Raw genomic sequence first — 25891 nt, 5'->3', positions numbered from 1 at the left:
AGTTTAATCACAGTATTGCCTTAATCGCATTATGAGAGTGCATGTAACATAGCCATTGATTAAAGTAATCATGACTGACTGTGAATACTAAAGTTCTACAATGGCATCTGAAACTGAAAACTATTGATTTTAAATTATGCTGCATAAGCCACTAGGTATCTGTATAAACGATGACACAAAGACAAAATTTAGTGTACCTTTAAGATGACAGAAGTGAGCTAAACCAAAAATCCTTACATTTGTGATTAGTTTGGAAAAAAAAATCTAAAAACAAGCAGAATGAAAGATAGCTGCACTGAGAAAATATGTGCCTTATGCACTCACATATATCACTGGAACATAATAATGCTTTCCGGTATTAATTATAGTTTTGCTACAATTTAATTTCCCGTCTCCCTTTAATTATTAATGCCGTTTGATAAACTGCTATGGAGTGCTTGATGTTTCCATAGCAACATGAACATCCGGGTTTTGAACGCTGCATAGCAACCGAAGCGTCCTCAAGTGAGTCCTTAACAACCCAAACAGAGCGGACCAATGCGACACTGCTAAGATATCAACAGTTCTCCGTACGGTTTTAGTTCTTTAAACTTTTCTTCTTTTTTTAACTGAAACTGAGTTAAGTTTGCGATGTGTACGAATATGAGAACCTCTGAACTATTGCCTAAAGGAGAGCTGAAAACGGAGGGGTTTACAGTGAAATCCACCATGAAGAATTCAGTGGTGAGTGCAGGGTTCATTTATTTCTCATGTTTTGAAGTTTTTTATTAAGTGATTTGATGGATAAACTAACAATAAAATGAGACGTGAGGCTCAGACAATAAACGCAGATGAATACATGCCAGAAGTATTTCCAACAAACATAAAACATCACCGTCAATCTTTACTCTTTGTTATTTAATGTGGATTATATGAGTTGTATTCTGCTGCGGTGCTGCTCAATGTGTGAATGTGCTAGTGACTGTGCATGTTAACGTGCAGTTTCGTGTTGAAGTCATAGAGCATGTGTAAATATATTATATTTTTTGTTCTGCGTTAATGTGCTAGCATGTTAATTGACTAGTGTGTCTTAATATTCTACTGTTTTATTGTGCCTGTGGCTAGGCTACTGTCTGTGTAGTGCCTGTGTTAAAGGCCAAAAAGGTCGCCCGAGTTGCCTTTGCAGGCATTATGCAGAGATTGCAAGGTAGAAACGTTGAATCCAATCTTTGTGTAAAACCCCATCTACTAATATGCTTTTTTATTTTTTATTAATCACTTGAAATCACTTGATTAAACATGTGAAATTAGTATTGCAGTATATTTGCTTGTTTATGTATACATGCCATTATGGTGCCTTTTTAAAGTCTTTCCTTTGGTGGTACCTTCATACTAGGGGTGGGTGATATGACCAAAATATTTTTAAATCAATGGAATATTTTTATTATATCAAATAACCATATTGTACTGCCTATTTTGGATAATCCAGTCAGTGAATTAAATGCTTTCTCTTATATAATTTGTTCTGTATTTGGAACATGACAATAGTCCAATTAAAAAAAAAAATAAAAAAAATAAACTTGATTTTCAATTATTATTTCCATTATGCTTAATTTCACATTTGAGTCTATTTTGTTGACCAATATTATTATTATTATTATAAACTTTCCTCAAGAAACTTCCCAAAGGAATGGAACAAAGAAATTAATGCATAAGTAAAAAAAACAAAACAAACAAACAAAAAAATACAATGAAATCTTTTCAAGAATTTAAACACTTCCTGTAGGATATAAATATATTTTCTTTTTGGGCAAAACAATTTAATACAATTATGAATGAATGCATTTAAATTTACATTACATTTATAAATTTAGCAGATGCTTTTATCCAAAGACTTACAGGCTACCCAAAATGGTTGACCCAATTTAAACAATTTAAAGATTTGCTACCAAATACTAACATAGTATTTAAACTTCTAACCAGGGCTGGATTGGGAAAATAAATCGGCCTGGGATTTTACTGTTCTTTTCTGCATTTCGCGGCGCCATTTTGTTGTCCTTTACGCATAACGCGGCGGCTCATTTTATGTTATCATGGCCCATTTGGCACCGCGCAGTTCTCCCGCGCAGTTCTCCCGCGCAGTTCTCCCGATGGCCAGCCAGCCCCTGATCGGACCCAAAGTGCATCGGCCCACCGGGAAAATGCCCATTATGCCATATTACCAGCACTGACTCACTGGGAATGTGATGAAAGAAATAAAAGCTGAAATAATTAATTCTCTCTAATATTATTCTAACATTTCATGTTCTTAAAATAAGGTAGAGATCCTAACTGACCTAATACAGGGAAAGTTTTCTATGATTAAATGTCAGGAATTGTGAAAAACTGAGTTTCAATGTATTTGGCTAAGGTGTACGCAAACTTCTGACTTAAACTGTATCGTCATATTGCCCATCCCTACTTCATACATTTTCTGTTAATTCATTGACTGACTTGACATTGAGGCAGCATGGAAACTGCCCTAGTTTTCGGACACAATCCTAGTGTCTGATAATGTGCTCATCAAAAAATGATTAAATGAAATTGAAATAACACAGACAATTGGCTTCAACTGAAGCATATACCATTGATGAACAACCTTGTAGCTCATGGTAGGTGTGTCTTTAAAGGTTTATAATTTAATGTTGAAAATCAATTAATCTATGGTATAAATGAATGGGATTTTTACTTCCAGAATCATACAGTTGCATTCCATAGGCCACCTGCACCAACCTAGAACTATACTGAGAAATGAAAGAATAGCTTTCTGCATCTTATTGGACTCCATAGAGTCTTAGTGGAGAACACAAAGAGGGCAAAAAAAAATTGTGTGTGTAAAAGCATGTTTTTAACTCTTCATATCTGATCTAATTTAACCATGTTGTTTTAGGATGATCAGGTTTCAATCTCATCCATCCATCCATCCATCTTCAACAGCTTATCCGAATTCGGGTCGAGGGGCAGCTGCTCCAGCAGGGGGCCCCAAACTTCCCTATCCCGAGCCACATTAACCAGCTCTGACTGGGCGACCCTGAGGCGTTCCCAGGCCAGTGTGGAGATGTAATCTCTCCACCTAGTCCTGGGTCTTCCCCGAGGCCTCCTCCCAGCTGGACGTGCCTGAAACACCTCCCTAGGGAGGCGGCCAGGGGGCATCCTTACCAGATGCCCAAACCACCTCAAGTGACTCCTTTCAATGCAAAGGAGCAGCGGCTCTACTCCGAGCTCCTCACGGATGACTGAGCTCCTCACCCTATCTCTAAGGGAGAAGCCCGCCACCCTTCTGAGGAAGCCCATTTCGGCCGCTTGTACTCGCGACCTAGTTCTTTCGGGTCATGACCCAACCTTCATGACCATAGGTGAGGGTAGGAACAAAAATTGACCGTAGATCGAGAGCTTTGCCTTTCGGCTCAGCTCTCTTTTGTGACAACGGTGCGATAGAGCGAGTGCAATACGCCCCTGCTGCCCCGACTCTCCGGCCAACCTCCCGCTCCATTGTCCCTCACTCGTGAACAAGACCCCGAGGTACTTGAACTCCTTCACTTGGGGCAAAACCTCATTCCCTACCTGGAGTACGCACTCCATCGGTTTCCTGCTGAGAACCATGGCCTCAGATTTAGAGGTGCTAATCCTCATCCCAGCTGCTTCACACTCGACTGCCAAGCTGATCCAGTGAGAGCTGAAGGTCACGGACCGATGATGACATGAAGACAACATCATCTGCAAAAAGCAGCGATGAGATCCCCAGCCCACCGAACCGCACACCATCCCCACCACGACTACGCTCGATATCCTGTCCATGAATATCACAAACAGGATTGGTGACAAAGCGCAGCCTTGGCGGAGACCAACCCCACATGGAATGAACTCGACTTTGTGCCGAGGACCGGACACAGCCCTCGCTTTGGACCTACAGGGATTGGATCGCCCTAAGAAGGGACCCCCCACCCCGTACTCCAGCAGCACCTCCCACAGTCTCTCCTGGGGACCCGGTCATACGCCTTCTCCAGATCCACAAAACACATGTAGACCGGATGGGCATACTCCCAGGCCCCCTCCAGGATCCTTGCGAGAGTAAAGATCTGGTCCGGCTGCTCCACGGCCAGGACCTAAAACCGCATTGTTCCTCTTCAATCTGAGGTTCGACAATCGGCCGAACCCTCCTCTCCAGCACCTTGGAGTAAACTTTACCAGGGAGGCTGAGAAGTGTGATACCCCTGTAGTTGGCACACACTCTCTGATCCCCCTTTTGAAGAGGGAACCACCACCCCGTTCTGCCACTCCTTAGGCACTGTCCCAGATTTCCACGCTAATGTTGAAGAGGCGTGTCATCCATGACACCCCTCCACATCCAGAGCTTTCAGCATTTCTGGTCGGATCTCATCAATCCCCGGGGCTTTGCCACTGCGGAGTTGTTTGACTACCTCAGTGACCTCCCCCAGGGAAATAGAATCTGATTCCCCATCATCCTCCGGCTCTGCCTCTAACATAGAGGGCGTATTGGGATTTAGGAGTTCTTCAAAGTGTTCCTTCCACCGCCCAATAACCTCCTCGGTTGAGGTCAACAGCGTCCCATCTTTGCTGTATACAGCTTGAATGGTTCCCCGTTTCCCCCTCCTAAGGTGGCGGACGGTTTTCCAGAAGCACTTTGGTGCGGACCGAAAGTCCTTCTCCATGGCTTCTCCGAACTTTTCCCACACCCACTGCTTTGCCTCCCTCACGGCCGAGGCCGCAGCCCTTCGGGCCTGTCGGTACCTTGCAACTGCCTCCGGAGACCTCCGGGACAACAAATCCCGGAAGGCCTCTTTCTTCAGTCGGACGGCTTCCCTGACCACCAGTGTCCACCACGGTGTTCGAGGGTTACCACCCCTTGCAGCACCTAAAACCTTGAGGCCGCAGCTCTCCACCGCGGCTTCGGCAATGGAAGCTTTGAACATTGCCCACTCCGGTTCAATGTCCCCAACCTCCGCATGGATGCCTGAAAAACTCAGCCGGAGGTGTGAGTTGAAGATCTCGCAGACAGGGACCTCCTCCAAACGTTCCCAGTTCACCCGCACTACTCGCTTGGGCTTCCCAGGTCTGTCTAGAGTCTTTCCCCACCCCCTGACCCAACTCACCACCAGATGGTGATCGGTTGACAGCTCTGCCCCTCTCTTTACCCGAGTGTCCAAAACATATGGCCTCAGATCCGACGACACGATTACAAAATCGATCATCGACCTTCGGCCTAGGGTGCTCTGGTACCACGTACACTTATGAGCATCCTTATGTTCGAACATGGTGTTTGTTATAGATAATCCATGACTAGCACAGAAATCCAATAACAAACATCCACTTGAGTTCAGATCAGGGAGGCCGTTCCTCCCAATCACGCCTTTCCAGGTGTCCCTGTCATTTCCGACGTGTGCGTTGAAGTCACCCAGCATCACTATAGAGTCCCCTACTGGGGCCCTATTCAGGACTCCATTCAGGGTCTCCAAGAAGGCCGAATACTCTGAACTGCTGTTCGGTGCATATGCACAGACAACAGTCAGAGTTTTCCCCCCCACAACCCGTAGGCGTAGGGAGGCGACCCTCTCGGTCCACCGGGTAAACTCCAACGTAGTGGCGCTCAGCCGGGGACTCGTGAGTATCCCCACACCCGCCCGTCGCCTCACACCCTGGGAAACTCCAGAGAAGAATAGAGTCCATCCCCTATCCAGGAGTACGGATCCAGAGCCAAAACTGTGCGTCGATGTAAGCCCCACCAGATCCAACTGGTAACACTCCACCTCCCTCACTAGTTCCGGCTCCTTCCCCCCCAGTGAGGTGACATTCCACATCCCCAGAGCAAGCCTTTGCTGCCTGGGTCTGGTCCGTCGAGGCCCACGGCCTTCACTGCCGCCCATATGGCAGCGCACCCGACTCCTGCGGTTCCTCCAATGGGTGGTGGGCCCAAGGGATGTAGAGGGGGGTTCCACGTTGCTTCTTCGGGCTGTGCCCGGCCGGGCTCCGTGACAAGCCCGGCCACCAGGCGCTCGCCGACGAGCCCTCCATCTGGGCCTGGCTCCAGACAGGGGCCCCGGGCTTCCTCCGGGCAGGGTAACTCCTCCTCTTGCCGTTTTATCCATGAGTCATTTTGAACCATGGTTTCAATCTCATGTGCTACATTAGTTTCTTTTCACTCATAACAGCATCTGCACAACAAACATTTGTCACTGCAGTTCCTGCATTCTTTACACGTTTATTTCAACCCAGTGTTGATCCTGTTTTTCATCACATAGCTGACAGTTTCTCATACTTTTCATGGCCCACGACATCACCCTCATCAGTGCAGACTGTGGTATAATTGCCCAAAATGGGCTTGTCTCTTCGAAGCGTCTGAGAGTTCACCAGAAATGATGATGTATTAGATGCCCATAAAAAGCATAAAAGCCCATCAGTTTAAACTGGCAGCTCTTATCAGTCTATTGAAAATGACATTTTTAAATTTAAGATACAGTTTAAACTGTGCCATAGATTAGAGCAGCATTTGTAAACATTAGGTTATTCCTTAATATTTAGAGTATGTAAATTAATAAAGACTGATGGATTTAAATAAATAATCTGACAGATTAGACTGCAGCTAACTCTACCCACTTAAAAGAATATTTCAGGTTTAATAGAAGTTAAACTCAATTGATAGCATCTGTGGCATAATATTGATTACCAAAAAAATAATTTTGACTCATCCCTCCTTTTCTTAAAAAAGGAAGTCTTGGTTGAGACACTTACAATGGAAGTGAATGGGGGCCAATCTGTAAACATTAAAATACTCTCTGTTTCAAACGTATTGCCACAAGACATAATTAATATGCATGTTAACATGATTTTATTGTGAGAAAAATTGCTTACTAACCTTTTCTGTGTAAAGTTAAAGCCAATTTTACAACTTCATTGCAATTTAATGTCAACAAACCCTAAAATGACTGTAAAAATGACAATTTATGTTCAACGTTACAGCTCAAATAATACATGAGTTTTAATAGAAGAATAATGCAAGAACTTTCATAAAAAATATAAGCTTCACATTTCTGCCTTTAAATCCTCCAAAAATGATATAAGATAGTTCACCCAAAATCACAATTCTTTCATGATGTACTCACACTCACGTCATTCCAAACATAGATGATTTTCTTACTTTCGTGGAACACAAGATGAGAATTCTTTAAGAACTTTGACACTGCTCTTTATCCATACAGTGAAAGTGAATGGTGACTGAGGCTGCCATTCCCTAACATTCTGCCTTACATCTCTTTTTGTGTTCCATAAAAGAAAAGAAAAGTAATTGATTACTCATGAGTGTGAGTAATGATGACAGGATTGTCAGTGTTAGGTGAACTATCCTTTAATAACAGCTGATTCTGTTACTGCCACACTGCCACAAGATGAGTTATTTTACAATATGGATTGTTCAAAATTATTAACTTTTAACAGTGTCCAGGGGATAAACGCACATAAAGGTATTGGCATTCAGGTGCATGCACAAAAAAAACACAAGGCCTTTACCCCACAGTGCTTCACTAATGAGGCTGTTCAGCATCTGCATGTGGCTAATTAATTACCCTCCTTAACTCATGGCTAAAGCCTCACTCCTGTGCTTAAATTGACCTCAATTTCCCCATGTGGTCCCTCACAGGAGATGCTGAGTGTTGTTGAGGGCATGTCTGTTAATTTATGACTGTTCCTCGTTATAGCCATCAATTCACATCAGCGTGACAACCGGTTCAGTCATTTCCCTAAAGCCAAACAGCTGATTTTTTTTGTTCACTGACCAGCTATGAGGATGTGAATACAATTTGGACTATATGCATTTTTCAAAAAATTGTATCTTTAAGGACACAGAGTTGTTAATTAGTCACAATTAAACAGTTCTTGGATGGTAAAATATTGTAAAGCTGTATTAAAAAAATAAGAACTAGTTCACCAAAAAAATACATTTTGAAACTTACTGTAAACATTCCAGCAAGAAGGAAGCAGGAAGTACGGTGGCAGTCCAGGTAAGTCAGCTTTTTATTCAGCGTTTTCAGCTTCACAATCAGAGTTTTGGCTTTTCAGCTTCACAATAAATACACACTTCAGCTTCACAACTTCGTGTTTCTCTGTCGCTGACTCCCTCTGTCTCTCCGGTGTTCTCAGCACCCTTTTTAGACCCGTCTCTGTCATCACTGTTATGAGACGTGTGTTAAGCATCAGTACCAGGTGATGGTCCTTACTGCTTCCTCTCTCCCCAATGACAGATACATGGCCACATCTAGCTCCACATATCCCCACCGGCTGACTCAGGCCCGTGCAATGTCCAGCCTGCTATTCTGACCCATCACTCTTAGGAACCAGAACAACTTGCAAATATTTTTTTTCAGGGTTCGATTAAATTGTTCCACCAGCCCTTCAGTTTGCAGGTAATAAATCGATTGAATCCCCAGCAATTCGTAAAGTATGCATAGTGATTGTGACATAAATGTTGTGCCTTGGTCGAGGATTTATTTCGGAATCCCAACCCGGGAGATATTGCTGAAAAGTGCCTCCACAACACTGCATGCTGAGATGACATGATACCAAGATAACATGGTAACACTAAGTTACACCTGGTTTACTTGTATGTTACTGATTAAGAAGTAATGTCAAAAAAACAGTTATACGGAGAATAACTCCAGAACGGAGGGGCGGGGTGACCAAAGCTCATTATCATTTAAAGTCATATGCTCTGAAACGGCGTGCTGAAAACAGAGCTGTTTTTGAACAGGTAAAATTTTTAATAAAAGTATATTACAAAGTTTTCATTTAGACCCTAAAGATTCATATTAACTTGTACAAAAATGGCATTATATGACCCCTTTAATGATTTCAGGGGGCTGTTTAGCAAACAGCTTATCCCGAGGTGTGAAGCTTAAAACAAATACACGTTACAACTAGATGTGTAACATTTAAGAACTGTATGGTAAAATGTAATATTCACTGTAGTACTATTAATAGGGCTGTCAATCGATTAAAATTTGTAATTGAATTAATTACATGGTGTCCCGATTAATTGCATATACAAATATTTGATGAGAAAGTCCCTCATATAACAATAATTCAATATATAATGATGAAATAATGATACATAGTTATCTTTAAATATTAAAAAAATATTTATTTTTATTATATAAAATAAAAACATATTCAGATCATTCAAATGCATTACATTCTTATGGCAGAAGAGTTAATCATTGATAAGACAATACAAAAAGCGGCTTTAGAATACAATGTATTGTTTATTACCATATTATTGATCATAAGTCAATCATTGGCACAAAGTTCACAGCAATCCATTTCACAAGTGAATTTGTCAATCAGTTGGAGATTTATTATGAGGGCTTGTTTAAGGACCCATCAATGCACACCTGTGTCAGACATGCTTGTGTAGCATCTCGGGTGTGTTGCGTCATAAACATACATTTTTAGGTCACTGTGTAAAGTTAAATATAGTTTAATACTTAGAACACATCTTGAGATCACTTAGTTGGCATTTGCACTCCATCAAGTGTTTTGAACGCAAGAATTTAACACATGTTTGTGTTGCTGCTGAAGGTTGTTTTCTTCGCTGTATAAACTGCACATTGTCACACAGCTGAAGTTTCACTTACTGCCCTCTGGAGTAAACAGGTGGTACTACAAGCTTGCATTTCTCAGGAATCTTCCTTATGAAGATATTCCATTGCAATTAATTGCTTTAATTTTTTTAACGCATTATTTTTAGTCAAATTAATCACACTGAATTAACGCGTTAAATCGACAGCCCTAATTATTTATAATAATGATAATAAATAATTCTTATCAATAAATAATAATACAATTATGTAATATATCACAAGCTAGAGTGCTGTTGTACTGAATAAAAAATGCAATGGTTTGTTGAAAAGTATATCTATTTTAATTTGTTAAAGGTTTTAGTAATTAATTTGATTAGGCACCATTTTGATGATAAAATAAAATTTTAAACATAAAAAACATGAAAAGAAAAAGGAAAATACAGGATTTGGGAAAAATAAAACTTTTCCCAAATTTCACTAGGACCGAGCAGAAGTGGTTGTAAAAAAACAATAGCCCTCCATAACCTAGCTACTTACATTCCTTGACATTTAGCATTGTTTCAACACACATCACTGACCAGAGATCTGCCTCTTAAACTATTAATATCTCTCTCTCTTTCTTTGGTCCTTTCTCTGTGGTTGTTGATGTACAGTATAGTCAAACGGTGTTGTGAGCAGCATGATTTGCTGAAAACAGCAAGGCCATTTGACGCCTTAGCTGGCAGTCTTGAAGCATGCAGGTTTATTATGCTGACAGGTATTTGTGGCCGTAGAAACTGAATCAATACGAGGCCTTGCATTTCCCTCTTCTCTCCCATTTATCCTGCCATGGAGTGTAAGTCTGTTTTATATTCTGTGTGGAGGTCCTCACCTCCCTTAAAGTGGAGAAACATCAGCCTTTCAATGCCAGGGGGCAAGCATCGTGAAGATGTTGGGGATGAAGGGGATTTCAGGAGGACAAAAGAGAAAGAAACAAGGTTAAATAAACCTGCACCGGGGAGGGATATATGTTATTATGATCCATTCAGGAAAAATCCTTTTGTTTGTGATTTATCCAGAGCTGGAGAAGTCAGACACTCAAGCTTGCTTATCAACAATTAAATATTGATGCAACTTGTGTAAATCCCATAAAGCCTTAAGTGAGATGCTTGAGAGCATTCAGGTAATGGGGCCTCTGGTCTGGCCACCTTGTCTAAAGGCGAATTCGAACATGGATGTTGGCTTTTGTTTGATCAGTTTGTTTAGCGACTTGGTGTTTGGTTGGGCATGACAGTAATGACAGTTATGTTCCACAATATTCTGAAGTTAACTGACAACTTTAGGGGCCATTCATACCAAACATGTTTTTGAGTTCATCTGGGCTGGTTTTTAATTGTTTTTCTATGTAAAAATGTCTTCACTATATGCATCTCAGTTTTTTTTACAGTGTCTCACACAAGAGCACAGCATTTTTAGGAAACTGTCTTGAGACACATCATGGTCACACAATCTGTTCTGAAGGTCCTTAAATGAAAACATAGTAAGTGAAAATGTTATTGCCTGCATAATTTTTCACCTTTCCGCCCTTTCCCTTGGAACTTTTCTTATGGATTTCACATTTCAAACAGCGTCATGAAACTGTGGATTAAGGCTGCATATTCACGCAAACATCTTAATGCCTTTTTGCTTTAAAATTAGATAGCTATGGATTCTTCACTGCTTTCTGTTGTATAGTTCATCTCCAAAAGCTCTCTGTTATGAAAAACTGCTTTAAAGATGAATGGATAATGGGCAGAACTCAAAAGAATGTTTGTGTGTGTGACTCTCGTGCTCTCTGTAAAATTTTCTGTGCCTTTGAGAAAAAGTGGAAATCCTGAAGACCCAATTACCTATGTAAATTGTATCAGCACATGCCTGTCATGCCTTCTCTATTAAAATGCCATCTATGTGTAGGCGATATTAAAAATGTAATGATTAGTGCTGTCAGTCAATAAAAAAAATGTAATTGCAAATTTTTAATTGAAGATTTTTGTAGTTAATTGTGATTAATCACAGATTTTTTTTAAATGCTGAAATTTGACACTATAATTCTTTCCTGTCAAAATGTATTTATTTCCAACTTAAGAAAAAGACTGTTGCTGCATTTCCATCAAAATGTTTCATATTTTTAGTGTGCATTTCTGAAAATTTTACTAAACAAAATGAAAAACATTTCACGTTTCCTTGCTGTAAAAGCATATTATCTTGAGGGAGCCCGCCTTTTTGTCATGAAGCAGCTGAATGACCTCTTTACTTCGGGGAGAGTTGTATTTTTTGTATTAAAGCAACTATACATTATTTAATTAAATACTGCCAGGTGACGTTGCAGAAATAATAAGTGCAATAGCTCACATAATGAGGGCTCAAATGTCTATTTCCATTTGCCGAGAGCCTTCATGTACCTGGGATTGCCCTCGCTCAAAACAGTTCTGTTGGTTCTAGAGGACACACTAACCAGGGCTACATTTGAAGAATTGTGAGCCATAGTCAGGCCTTTCATTGAGCCAGTCACGTCAAGCTCTCGCACACCTAGAGGCTACCATCCGATGAGCACATCGCCATTGCTCTTTACAAATGGTCATGACCTGTCATCGTTCATGTGAATAAGCCATTTCAATAACTTTATTGCACATTTTAATTAACATCAACCGATTTCTAATGCCCATTTTCAAAATGTGTATAAAAATAGTTGGATGGAAATGCAGCTTGTGGCTATCCATTTTCCTACAGCAATTAGGGTTGGCACCTGTCCTGTAAAATATGGGATTGTCCCCTATTTAAAGATAAAATTATTTGTCCAGTATTTAAGATCGGCAATTTAACGTTGATATTAAATTTGAAAATTTGCATACTTGGGTAAGGCACCGTCTAAAAAGTCCACACATTTTGATAAAACGTGCTAATGCTGTGGAAGGTGTGGTAAGGGACCATCTGAAAAGTCCACAAATGGTGGTAAACTGTGGAGTTTTTCCATATAAATTGTTCAATATGATAAAAAATTTATGAATTCAATCATAAAGACAATTACAGGTGAAGGAAAAATTATAAATAAAATATGTATAAACCATCCAAAATGTTTAATCAAGATAAATAATCGAGAACATTTATTTTCTTACATAATTGATGTATTATTTTACAGGCTCACCTTGGTATAAGGGTTCTTGTGTGTGTGTGTGTGTGTGTGTGTGTGTGTGTGTGTGTGTGTGTGTGTGTGTGTGTGTGTGTCAGTGTAATGACTCCCTTCAGACAAATGACAAAGGTTCTGCCCTGCCCAACATTTATGATTATGTTGTATTAACAGTAAATGCATTGACCAAAGCCTATAGTGCCGCTGGACAGGCCACATCGCCCCTGGGGAAAGGGTTCTACAGACCTTACTTCATCTTGCCAAAGAAAGGCGAGTTCTGAACCGGGTCTTACACAGACTTCCGTTCAAGATGATGATGCAGAAACACATTTTGACGTGCGTTCGGCATCAAGATTGGTTCGGGGCGGTAGACCTGAAGGGCACGTACTTTCACGTCTCGGTTCTACCTCAACACAGACCCTTCCTACGGTTTTCTTTTGACGGTTAGGCATATCATTACAAGGTCCTCCCCTTTGGCCTGTCCCTGTTCCCTCACATCTTCACAAAAGTTTCAGAGGCAGCTCTTGCCCCATTAAGGGAAGTGGGCATCCACATACTCAACTACCTCGACGACTGGCTGATGCTAGGACACTCTCGAGACTTGCTGTGCATGCACAGCGATTTAGTGCTCAGGCAGCTCAGCCGTCTAGGGCTTCTTGTCAACTGGCAAAAGAGCAAGCTCTCCCCGGTTCAGAGCATTTCGTTTCTTGGCATTGAGTTAGACTTGTTCTCAATTTAGCGCACACAGTCAGTGCTGAACTGAAGTCATTCAGGCAGAGGACAGCTGTTCAACTGAAACCCTTTCAGAGGCTCCTGGGTTATAGGGCTTCCTCAGCTGCAGTCATGCTGCTCGGGTTGATGCATATGAGACCACTTCAGCACTGACTTCAGACTTGAATCCCATGGAAAACATCGCGTAGCTATGATGCCACTCTGCTGCCACTCTTGGACAGACCTTGTGTTTCTATGGGCAGTACTTCCCCTACAGCAAGTCACCACAGACGCCTCCAAACTGGGCTGGGCCACCGTGTGAAAGATTCACCCTTGTGGCCCGATATTGGCCAACCCAGACTTGGTTCTCAGACCTCATGCTCCTCATGATAGCACCTCCCTGGCAGATTCCCCTGAGTAAGGACCTTCTTTCTCAGGAATGGGGCACCATGTGGCATCCGCGCCCAGACATCTGGAACCTCCACGTCTGGCCCTTGGGCAGATGATCTAAGTGGTCCACCACCAGCAGTCGTAGACATGATCACTCAAGCCAGAGCTCCCTCTATCAGGCAGATTTATGCCCTGAAGTCGCATTTGTTCGCAAATTGGTGTTCTTCCCAAGCTGAAGACCCCCAGAGATGCGCAGTCGGGTCAGTGCTTTCCTTCCTGCCGGAGAGGCTGGAGGGGCGGCTGTCCCCCTATAACTTGAAGGTATATGTAGCCGCTATAGTGGCCCACCATTACACAGTGGACGGTAAGTCCCTAGGGAGGCACAACCTGAACATCAGGTTCCTCAGAGGCACCCGTAGGCTGAATCCTCCCAGGCCATGCCTCTTCCCCTCATGGGATCTCTCCATGGTCCTCCTGGGCCTTCAGGGAGCCCCCTTTTAGCCGCAAGAGTCAGTTGAGCTGAAAGCCCTCTTCTTGAAGATGGCCCTCCTGATAGCGCTTACCTCCATCAAGAGGGTTGGGGACCTGCAAGCATTTTCTGTCAGCGATACTTGCCTGGAGTTCGATCCAGCAGATTCTCATGTCATCCTGAGACCCCGGCCGGGCTATGTGCCCAAGATTCCCATGACCCCCTTCAGGGATCAGGTGGTGAGCCTGCAAGCACTGCCCCGGGAGGAGGCAGACCCAGCCCTGCTGTTGCTGTGTGGAGTGGTGGTGGCGTAGTGGGCTAAAGCACTAAACTGTTAAGCAGAAGGTTGTCGGTTCGATCCCCACAGCCACCACCATTGTGTCCTTGAGCAAGGCACTTAATTCCAGGTTGCTCCAGGGGGATTGTCCCTGTAATAAGGGCTTTGTAAGTCGCTTTGGATAAAAGCATCTACCAAATGCATAAATTAAAATGTAAATGTGTCCGGTGCATGCTTTGCGCTCCTATTTGGATCACATGCAGATCTTTAGATGCTCTGAGCAGCTCTTTGTCTGCTTTGGCAGACAGCGGAAAGGGAATGCTGTCTCCAAACAAAGGCCTGCCCATTGGATCGTGGATGCCATTGCTCTGGCATACCAGGCTCAGGCCATGCCCGCCCCTTGGGAATACGAGCACACTACACCCAAACCCTTTGCGAGATTTTACAATCTCCGGATTGAGCCTTTTTCGTCCCGTGTTTTGTCAGGTACGAACAGGTAGAGTCATAATACGGAACAGCTGGCTGGGTGTATCGCTTGTGTATAGTACCTTTCCCCACCCCTGAGGCAAAAACGTGCATTTACCCCCAGTCGAGTTCACAAAATCGTGGACCCTGGATATTTTTCCTCCTTAGTCCTATAACTCACCAGAAGAGTTCGCAACCAGCCCCACTACGGGGTCTAATATGCCCTTTACTGGGATAGGTGCTCCACAGGTGCCAATTACTCCGGTAAATTAATGTTTAAATGTTTATTTCTCTTAAGCAATTTGATACAAAAATATTTTTGTATCTAAATAAAATATTATTTTTTTATCTAAATACATTTTTTTTATTTTTTATTTAGTTTGATTTGATGGTCTTGACAAAGACATAATGTTTGGTTCCACCAAAAATGATGCTGCAATAGACCGTTCTGGTAACTCAAGAAATAAACCAATATGGCAATCCACATCAACAATAAAACAATTCATGACTGATTATGGTCTTGCTGACAGCTGGCGCTTACAACACCCAAGCAGTAGAGAATACTCATTCTTCTCTCCAGTCCATCACTCATATTCCTGTCTGGATTTTTTTCTCACAAGTAACTCTATGATTTCTAATATATCTCAATCATCAATTCATCCGATTATCATTAGTGACCACGCCCCTGTCACAATTAATTGGACAATGACTCGTACACACAAAACAACACCTAGATGGCGTTTTAATACCTCTCTCCTCCAAGATTCACAATTTGACGCCCTCATCAAGAAAGAGTGGGCATTCTTTCTAGAAACGAATGATTCTCCGGAGTTATCGTCCTCTCTTCTATGGGAAACAGGGAAAACAGTACTTAGAGGAATTATTATATCATTCTCAGTTCACAAAAAAAAAAATAGAACAGGAAAAAGAATCGCATTTAGAACAAAAAATTAAACATCTTGAAAATATTAACATAACTAAACCAACATTTGAAACTAAGAATAAATTAGAGTTATATAAATCAGAACTCAATGAAATAATTAACAAACAAACTCAATTTCTAATACACAGGTTAAGACAGGAACAATTAACCGCTTTCTCAAAAACATTAATTTACCTAAAATTAACGAGGACCAAAAAAATAAGTTAGAAACCCCAATATCTGTAACGAACTCCAATTCACAAGCGCACTCCGCCCCCTCTAGCTCTCACACTCGTGCCCAATCACCCGAATATTAGTTTCACCTGCACCATTCATTTCCTCTATATATACCCCTGCCCTTTCTCCCCACAGTTGTTGGTTATTGTTTAGTTTACCCCTTCGCTTTGCCAGCTCTAGTGTTTTGCTAGCTTCCCCTGTTTATACTACTCGCTTGTTTTGTCTCTGTGTATTCTGATTTCCCGGCTTCGACCTTACACTTCCCTTGACTACGCTTCTCTGGATTTGCCCCTTTGCTTTATTCTGATCTCCCGGCTTCGACCTTACGCTCCCCTTGACTATGCTTCTCTGGATTTGCCCCTTTGTACTTCAGCCTGCCTGTGAATAAAGCTGAATTTCAACTTTGTTACTGTCTCGTTTTGTGCGCGTCACAATATCTCAAGTTGAATTTCAGGCTGCTCTTTTTTCAATGCCAAACAATAAAGCACCTGGTCCAGATGGCTTCCCTTCCGAGTTCTATAAACACTTTTGGTTAATTTTGGCCCCACTTTTCATCCGAATGATAACCGAATCAAAACTCATTTCTAGGCTTCCGGAAACCTCTAACACAGCATCAGTTTCGCTTCTACTCAAACCCAATAAGGATCCGAGTCTACCATCGAGTTATAGACCAATTTCATTAATAAAGGTAGACACCAAAATCATGGCAAAGGCTCTAGCAATTAGATTAGAAAAGGTTATTCCATCCATAATTCATCCCGATCAAACAGGTTTTGTTAAAGGCAGACTAGCCGCAAGCAATACACGCAGAATGTTCAATATTATGCATCAATGTACAATTCAAGAAAATAACACAGTCATTGTCACATTAGATGCCGAGAAGGCATTTGATAGAGTCAATTGGAAATTCTTGTTTTCCACATTAGAGCGATTTTTGGCTTTGGGGAATCATTTATTAAATGGGTTAAACTATTATACACTTCACCGACAGCCACTATCACTACTAATGGACTATCCTCACAAAACTTCACATTGCACAGAGGGACTAGACAAGGATGCCCACTATCACCTCAACTGTTCACTATTTTCATTGAACCTCTAGCAGCTGCCATACGCCAAGACACACTCATTACAGGCATCAGGACGAAAAATATGCATCATAAAATTAGCCTCTATGCAGATGACATACTACTATTTTTGGAGAATCCTCTAAGTTCAAAACAAGAAACAATCAAAATCATACACTCATTTGCCAACATATCAGAATACTCGATTAACTGGGATAAATCATCTGTTCTCCCACTACAACCCAAAAGCTGGGATGTTGCAGCCATCACATTACCTATACCCTTATGCACGGATAGTATCACTTACCTGGGTGTAAGAGTTTCCCCCAGGCTGTCAGATCTATTTACATTAAATTTCACCCCACTTCTAAAATCAATTCAGGAAGACCTCCATTGCTGGGTAAACCTACCACTTTCCATCATGGGCAGGATAGCCACAATCAAAATGACAATATTACCCAAAGTAATCTATCTACTTTCAATGACCCCAATACAACCAACCACCGCCTGGTTTAAATCCCTAGATTCAGCAATTACAAAATTCTATTGGAAAAATAAGACTCCAGGAATAAAATTATCCACCCTTCAGAAATCTAAGAGCCTAGGAGGATTAGAAGCACCAAATTTTGCATTATACTGTTTGGCAAATCATCTGCAATATGTACACAGATGGACTCACCCCAACCAATCCGATATCACCTGGCTAGACTTGGAACAAAATATATGTGATAACATTCAGATCGCAGACCTGCCTTTTTTTACCCAGACAATTAAAATTTAAAACCTTTTTTAAAACCCAGACAATTTCGCATCTGAAACTCACCCCAATTTGGAATAACCCTGATTTCACTTGCAATAATAAAACACTTAACTTCAATTCCTGGAAAGATAAAGGTATTACTCACCTGCAACATATTTTCGTCAATGGCAATTTCGCTACATTTGAGGACTTGGTCCAGAAATTTGGCATCACCGACAAACAATTCCTACGATACCTACAGATTAAATAATTAATTAAATCATTAATTAAACCAACCACTAACACTCCAATGGTCAATTTAGAAGTCGCTCCAACTATCTCACAACTAATTAATATTCCATCCTCCAAAAAACTACTATCCCAAATCTACAAAATAGTGATACAAACCGACATTATCATAAGTCTCCCCACTGCTAACTGGGAATCGGATTTATCTATTCACACTGATGCCGATTTCTGGACTCAAGTCTGCAAAAATACTTTTCTCGTGACCAAAAATACTAACTTACAGCCAATACAATACAAGACTATCCGCAGGACTCACCTCACTGGACGGAAATTATTTCATATGGGCTCCACCTCAGACATCTGTCCACACTGCACTCAAAACTGCAGGGACACATATATTCATGCACTTTGGCACTGCACCCCTATAAAATAACTCTGGGAAAAGGTTACAAGGATTTTATCTGCCTTTTTCGGCTGCCCCATCCCATCGTCCCCATCTCTCTGTCTACTTGGAGACATCTCCACAATCAACCTGAATCACATGAACAGTAAAATTCTGCTGGTCGCGCTAGTTGTCGCCAAGAAAACCATCTTCATGAATTGGAAAACAAAAAACAAAATCGATATCACTATTTAGAAAAACTTACTTTTGGATCACATCTCAATAGAAATATCAAATAACCCCTCTAGAAAGAACTCAAATGATTCCCCATCCACTTGGCTAGTACTGTCCAAATTTCTAAATTCTTAGCTCCGCTGGCCCCTTTGCCCGAGATTCAGTTTTCGCGATTTCATTTATTAATCATCAACCTTAGCAAACCTGCTTTATTATCGTCTGCCATACCCCTTCACCACTTAGATAACTCATCTCTCACAACATTACATATTTACAGCATTAGGGACAAATCAGCAGGATGTGGATAACTCTTTCACCCTCTACTACAAGCCTCAAAACGCTCACCTATATCTTCTCTCCAGAATGGCTCACCGCCAACCTGCAATTTTACTCTGTGCTGCATTTGCCTCCAAGGGCCTGAGACTGGCTCCCTTGTGTGTGTGTGTGTGTGTGTGGGGGGGGGGGGGGGTGTTTACCCTGAGGGAGAATATGCCTCCCCTCTTCATCGTGCCTCCACAGACCTCCTCCTCCACTGCAACTGCTGGGGCCGGCTCTACTCTGTGCACCTCACTTTTTAATGCTCCTCATGTTAGATGGCTAACATTCACACTCCTACTTAAGAATTAGGGTGTGCTGAGTGGAGGGCCAGAAGAGGTCCTGCACTGTTGCCCCCCCCCACTTCTTTTTAATGCATCTCGTATCATTCACTTAATCACACAATCAGTCAATAGGTAGGGAAATTGGTGGTGCTTGAGGTGGTTCTGAATAAGTTCTACCCCTTGCGCCGCACCTCTTTTAATGCACTTAGACTTAATTTAGACCCTAGAAGACATAACACAGGGATAGTGAGGTGGGTAGATGAGCTGGCCCGTCAATAGAATAGCAACTGACGGCGGGGACAGAGGAGAGCAGAAGTGGAGAGGGGTTCTGGCACTGTGTGCCTCTGGATCAGGTCCCCAGCCCCCAAACCCCCCACCCCCACCCCCACGCGTTCGAAGCCTCACTCCCCCATCTCCTAGGATTAATATGCTCCTTGGCCCCGGTGAGGGCTGGAGCAGTCAGAGGAAAGGTCCGTTGAGCCTGACCCAACCCAACCCATTCCCTCTTATAACTAGGACACAGTACTTTAATTACAACAATTCATACTATACCAATCCTGCTGATTCCAACATTTCAATACAAAATACTCAATCATACACAAACTTACACGCATGGTAATGTCCATTCTAGCGCACACACACACACACACACACACACACACACACACACACACACACACACACACACACACACACACACACACACACACACACACAGCCTTCCTTCTCTACCCTCTTGGTAATCTATCCAAAAAAACAAAAAAAAAAAAGGGCGCTATTTAAAAAAAAAATAAAAATTTATTGTCCTGTCAATTACTGTTCTTATTTGTTTTATGTTGAATGTGTGAAAGAAATAATACAAATTATATATATAGAAAAAAAAAATGATGCTGTATTTAGAATTTTTTTTACCTGTCCTGGGTCAGAAATTACCATAAGAGCTGTAGTCTTGTGGGTTGTCCAACATATAGTGTAAATGCATCATGGGCAACAGCTCGAGGTCCTTTCCTACTGCTCTTGGTCCCTCTCCTCTTCTCCCCTGTCATTTCCAGTCTTGCTCTCCACTATCCTATATTATAAAGGCAAAAAGTAAAAATTAAATATATAACATAAAACATTCAGGCTGATCATTTTCTATAAAAGAAAGAGCTAGTGCATCCAAACATATGCAGGATTGGCATTCTAACTTCGCCAATAATTATCAATAAACTGGCCTTTGTTTGAGTAAAATTACAATGAATTTGAGATATTACAGATTTAATGTCTTAGTGAGTGCGATGGTGATGCCAGGACGAGACCAACATGAGTGATAGCTACACAGAAAGGAAATGGTGACAGTTTGTGCACAACTCAGATAAAGCTGTTGGCTAGCATCTGTGACCCATGATTGGGATAAATTCGGTGTCTTTATGGACAGCAGTCTTAGGAAAGGGTGATTATCAATAGCGGTTAGCGCAAGGCAGACAAAAGACAATTAATACGTAACATATGCTAGCCACTCTGGAGATAAGACGACTTACAACCATTTGGCAGGAAGGGAGAATGTCAGCATCAACTTTTCTTTAAGTTGGAGAGTTAAAAAATAAAACACTAAAGTCTCCATTTGCTAGGTTTGATGACAAATATGATTCTTGAGGAAAAAAATAGCTTTTTCGAAATAGAACTACAGTATGACTGAGCGGTAATAAAACTATAATGAGCAAATGGGAATGCAGAGTAAAAGAGTTTTAGAGAGCCTGTCGCTTTAGATGGATATGTGAGGATTAATCAGCCAGTGAAATCATTTTGAGATGACAGATAGCGCCCTTGGCTGTGTCTCAGGGTCATAGCCAGAGGGTGAACCATGTGTCATGAACTCTCATTCAGCTCAATGCCTTGTGACTGCCAATATGCTCTTAGCACATGAGGAGACAAGGTAGGAAGGAAATCAATACACCCTGGAAAAGTCTATATCACCTAATGCCAATATGCAGCATGGTGTCCTTTCTCTGACGTTCTTCTTTAAATCCATAACAAATATGTCACTATTATGTTGACCTGGCCTTTTGAAATGGGTGGCCTATCTGAGGCCTGGAATGATTTGTATCAGGTAAAGATGTCCCTTAGATCTCAGGCTGTTTTGATTCCTGAAAGCTTATAAACATAGACATGTAAGTAATGAGAGCTGAGAGCTGTTATCATTTTCAGTATGTATTTTGTTGCATTGTGATTCTTCCAACTAATCCAGTTCTCCTGCCTTTTTTATTGTAAGCAAGTAGCCACATGGCATATGCTTTTTTCATAAACATACTTTACACAAGTACATGTACATATGCGCATGGCCAACGTATTACCAATGCATGGTCCAGTTGAATGTGCTTAATGTGCGTACTTGTGTTAATGTGGTGGTAACAAACCACAGTTCTCAAAGGGGTGATAGAGTTACCATAAAAGCCTGTGCTATTACACTGAATGTGTTATTATTCTGTTAAGTTATTGTAAATATACTGACTTTAACTTACTTGCTAAAAAATATTCTCTTCAAACTGTTGCTCCACCATAACAGTAATTGGCTTGAAAGAGAAAACTCACCGTACAAGATGTCAGTATACTAATGTCCGCTATAGTGACCTTGCAGCAGCGTTGAGTATGCATCATGCTCTCGTTTTTTGTCTGACACATTTTGGAATGCAGTAACACACAAAAATCAAGCTTGTTGGCATACATAGTATAGCTTTTTCACTAACCTAACTAGGTGAAATGCGAGAAGTTTCCAGTGATAAGCAATTTGTCTGTCCACACTGGAACTACTGTGCGATTAGAAACAATCACTGCCAATCAGAAGATATTTGATGTTAACATCAGTTTATTTGATACACAGGTATGAGAATCATGATTTTGGACCAATTAGATTTCACTGGCTACCCATCATAACAGCAGTAATAGAAACCAAGTGATCAACAAATGTTGTTTTCAGCGTTGCTTGCCATTGGCATACTTGCTGTTTAATGCTTTGGTCCAAAACATTTAAACAATTGCTTACTTTTCAATTTATTGCATCACATTTGGTTAGGACACATTGTTTCATTACACTTATTACAGGAAAACCCCTTGTGGAGAAACCTGGGGTTAAGTGTGTTGCTAAGAGCACAGTGACAGTGGCTCATGGTTTGATCCCGGTGTGAGGTTTAAACCTACAACCTTTTATATTCCAGCCCAGATCTGTTACAACTGCACCACACTGACCCACACAGTTTTTAACTTAAATCAGCGAAAACTACCAGGCAACAACAAAAAAGAATAACACCAACTAATTATTTTGTGAACTTCTGTCACTTAATATCTTTTCTGTGAAGGAATATTTTTTATTTATAACCTTTCCCTTAATGTTTCAGTTTCTTTTAATCTTTTAGTGTGTTTTGAACACATTAACTGTGCAGGATTTCTCTTCTGAAGTGGAGTCTTTGTATGTACTTCTAAGCCAAAATCCCTCTCCTCTCTTATAAAATAAATTGTCTACTTTGATTAGTTGAGTATGTTTTGTCAGAGTTCGGCAGGGTTCTGTTGCACACTTAATTGTTTTTTCCTCTTCCACTGAAGTGGTGGGTGGATGCCTTTAAAAGCCTGAGGGTAATCCAAAGACATTTGAAGTTAGTACTCGAAAAGAGAGAGAGAGAGAGAGAGAGAGAGAGAGAGAGAGAGAGAGATCAGGCGATAAGCAGGTTTGGTCATATTATCTTTATGGTTATCTTTTATAATTTGGAGTTTCTGGGGTCAGTTACCCAGTAGAGCCTGAGCGCAGAGTGCATATAGAGTGAACTTACTAATCACCTACTTATAGATTCAGGCTTTACTCAAGGCCTTTATTACAAAAAACAGTAGTGTCAGGCTGGGTTATATATTAATCACAAAGGATTGGCTACAACACTAGCAGATACAGTAGATTTGATGATTAGGTTTTTTCAGATGTTGGTCCTCGGCCGTTAATTGTTGTGATTACTCAAGCAAAAACCCCAGATAAGCAGTTCAGTGAAATTAACAAAAGAGTATTTAGATGGCTGAATTAATTAATTAACATTATTATTATATTAGCTCTTTTTTTATAATAATGTGAAACAGTTGCCCAAAGAAAAAATTATCTTTTCGTAATGATGGTTGACCAAAATTACAAACGTGTATTTAGACCTGACAAAGATCTAGACGTGTCAGTTAGTAAATCATTGTCCAGTTTTGATTTCTGATATTAAAGGCATTGTTCACCCAAAAATTCAAATTCTCTCTTCATTTTCTCACCTTCATGCCATCCCAGATGTGTATGACTTTCTTTCTTCTGCTGAACACAAAAGAATATTTTTTAGAAAATATCAGCTCTGTAGGTCCACACAATGCAAGTGAATGGGTACCAACATTTTGAAGCACCAAAATGCAGTTTTTACAGGCCAGTTTTTGCCATAAATTCTTCTCTCTGCCCAGTAGGTGGCGATAAGTCATTTTTATTAAAACATGCAAAAACCTTTCAGTCAAGAAATTTATATGCTTTAGAAATTTAACGTCAACATTTGTACATCAGTATTTGGTGCTTTAGGTGCAACATTTGAATGTAGGAAACTTATCCAAGATGTAATCACTAGTTGTCAGTCGTATTTGAGCTGCAGGATCACTGAATGAAACACTAAACACATTTATTATTATAACATTGATTCATTGATTAAAATATAATAATCAGCAATATGCATTCACATATGGCTTTATTTGAATGTGTTTTATATAGTGCTGTCAGTCAAATACAATTTTATTTGTGATTAATCACATGTTTTTTTATAGTTAATCGCGATTAATCAGAGATTTTGAAAATGCTGAAATTTGACACCATATATACTTACTTTCATGTCAAAATGCATTTATTTCCATCTTAGGAATGAAAACAAAACAATATGTAACAACATAATGCTTTATTAATATTTTCCAACAAAACCTTCCACAGTATAAAAATAGGAATGCATCAGTTCATATTAATTTAAACTTTTCCCAAAGTCTAAATGGGAGGTTGACTTATTGAAATAATTAGTCCCCGTAGGTTGAGTATTCATTCATATTTCTATATTGTCTATATACATTTAAAATATTCACCTCATAATATTATTTATGCATTTGCAACTGCTGTGTAAATCCATTTATTCATGCTCTGTGATAATGTATCTTATTGCCACTTCTGATGCAGCTTCTGTGCCACCTTTACTGTATAAAGATGGCTTTAGTCTCCATAGGCTTAGTTTAGACTGTGGCTATCCGCTTTCCTACAGCAATCGTAAAGCTGCACTCATGATTTGCGACAGTGCAGCAACGCCAGCATCAAGTGTCATTTTGAACTCCATGTGTTCCACTACAGAGTACAGAATACATGCTGTAAAATGTAATTTGTTACATATTCAATTACTCAATGTCAGTAACATATCCTAAATACTTTGGATTACTTTTTCAGCACTTGTAGATTTTTTAAGATTAATCTAACTGATCTTGTTTTAAGGATTTTTAGATAGTTTTACAGGAAACAATACAAACATTATTATCAAAAATATTATTTTTCATCTATATTTGCACATTCATGACATGAGAAAAGTCTTGCAGGCCATGCTGAAGGAATCATTCATACCCTCTGACATTAAAAAGCAGTTGGATGGCTTGTTTGAAGCTGGTGACATGCAAGCAGATGATTTCTTTTGTGCAGTGAGAAACTTTTATTCAGCATAATTGGATTACCTCCAAATTAGATCTGCTCAATGGAGAACACAGAAAAACATGAGTGGGCCCTACTAAGAGACTTCCAAGAGTGGAAAGACATTTAGAGCAAACCTTGCACACTTCTACTCCAGAATCCCCACTCTCAGTTTGATTGACGAAACCACGCTCTTTTATGAGTGGGCTTGCATGAAAAACATTGTTACTTGTCGCATCACTGAGTGTAACGTGAACATGAAGGCCGTGTCTGAGAGATGGACGTTTTTCGTGAGCTGGAGAGCAAGAATATCAACTTCAGAGTCTTAGCCAAAGTCATAAAGTTTGTTTTATTCCTGCCTGAGACATCTATCTGTGGAGCTTGTGTTCTCATTAATGATCACAGCATGGACACCGGATAAATTTCGATAAACAGTCATGAAGGCAATGCTTTCCATATGTCTTAATTTTGGACTGGACTGCTCTGCATTTTACGATAAACTCTTGAAGAGAAGCGCACGCTGAGAAAAACTGCTTCCAGTGAAAAGTACAAGGTGACAACATTTACAAATGTGAATGCACCCTCTACTTCATTGATTCTACATTGATCTGCGCATAGGTAAGGATACGTCAATTTCATTTTTGCTGGGAGGGGGCTATCCTGCTTTCCACAAGCAGGAATCTGGTCACCCTATGTATCTGT

At 40.7% G+C, this 25891-nt stretch overlaps 1 protein-coding gene across 1 annotated transcript in view; it reads left to right on the top strand.

The window, feature by feature from the left end:
• The first annotated feature begins 525 nt into the window (after positions 1–525).
• The window catches only part of pacrg (PARK2 co-regulated), a 166735-nt gene continuing 141369 nt past the window's right edge, over positions 526–25891 (top strand). The window contains exon 1 of the mRNA XM_052145400.1: positions 526–723. Coding sequence (XP_052001360.1) covers positions 631–723 — 93 coding nt within the window. The 5' untranslated portion in view covers positions 526–630. The remainder of the gene's footprint in view (positions 724–25891) is intronic.

The sequence above is a fragment of the Xyrauchen texanus genome, chromosome 16 (assembly GCF_025860055.1).
Source record: "Xyrauchen texanus isolate HMW12.3.18 chromosome 16, RBS_HiC_50CHRs, whole genome shotgun sequence".
Lineage (NCBI taxonomy): Eukaryota > Metazoa > Chordata > Actinopteri > Cypriniformes > Catostomidae > Xyrauchen > Xyrauchen texanus.
Note: the sequence above shows the minus strand (reverse complement) of the source record. Positions and strands in the feature narration are given on the sequence as shown.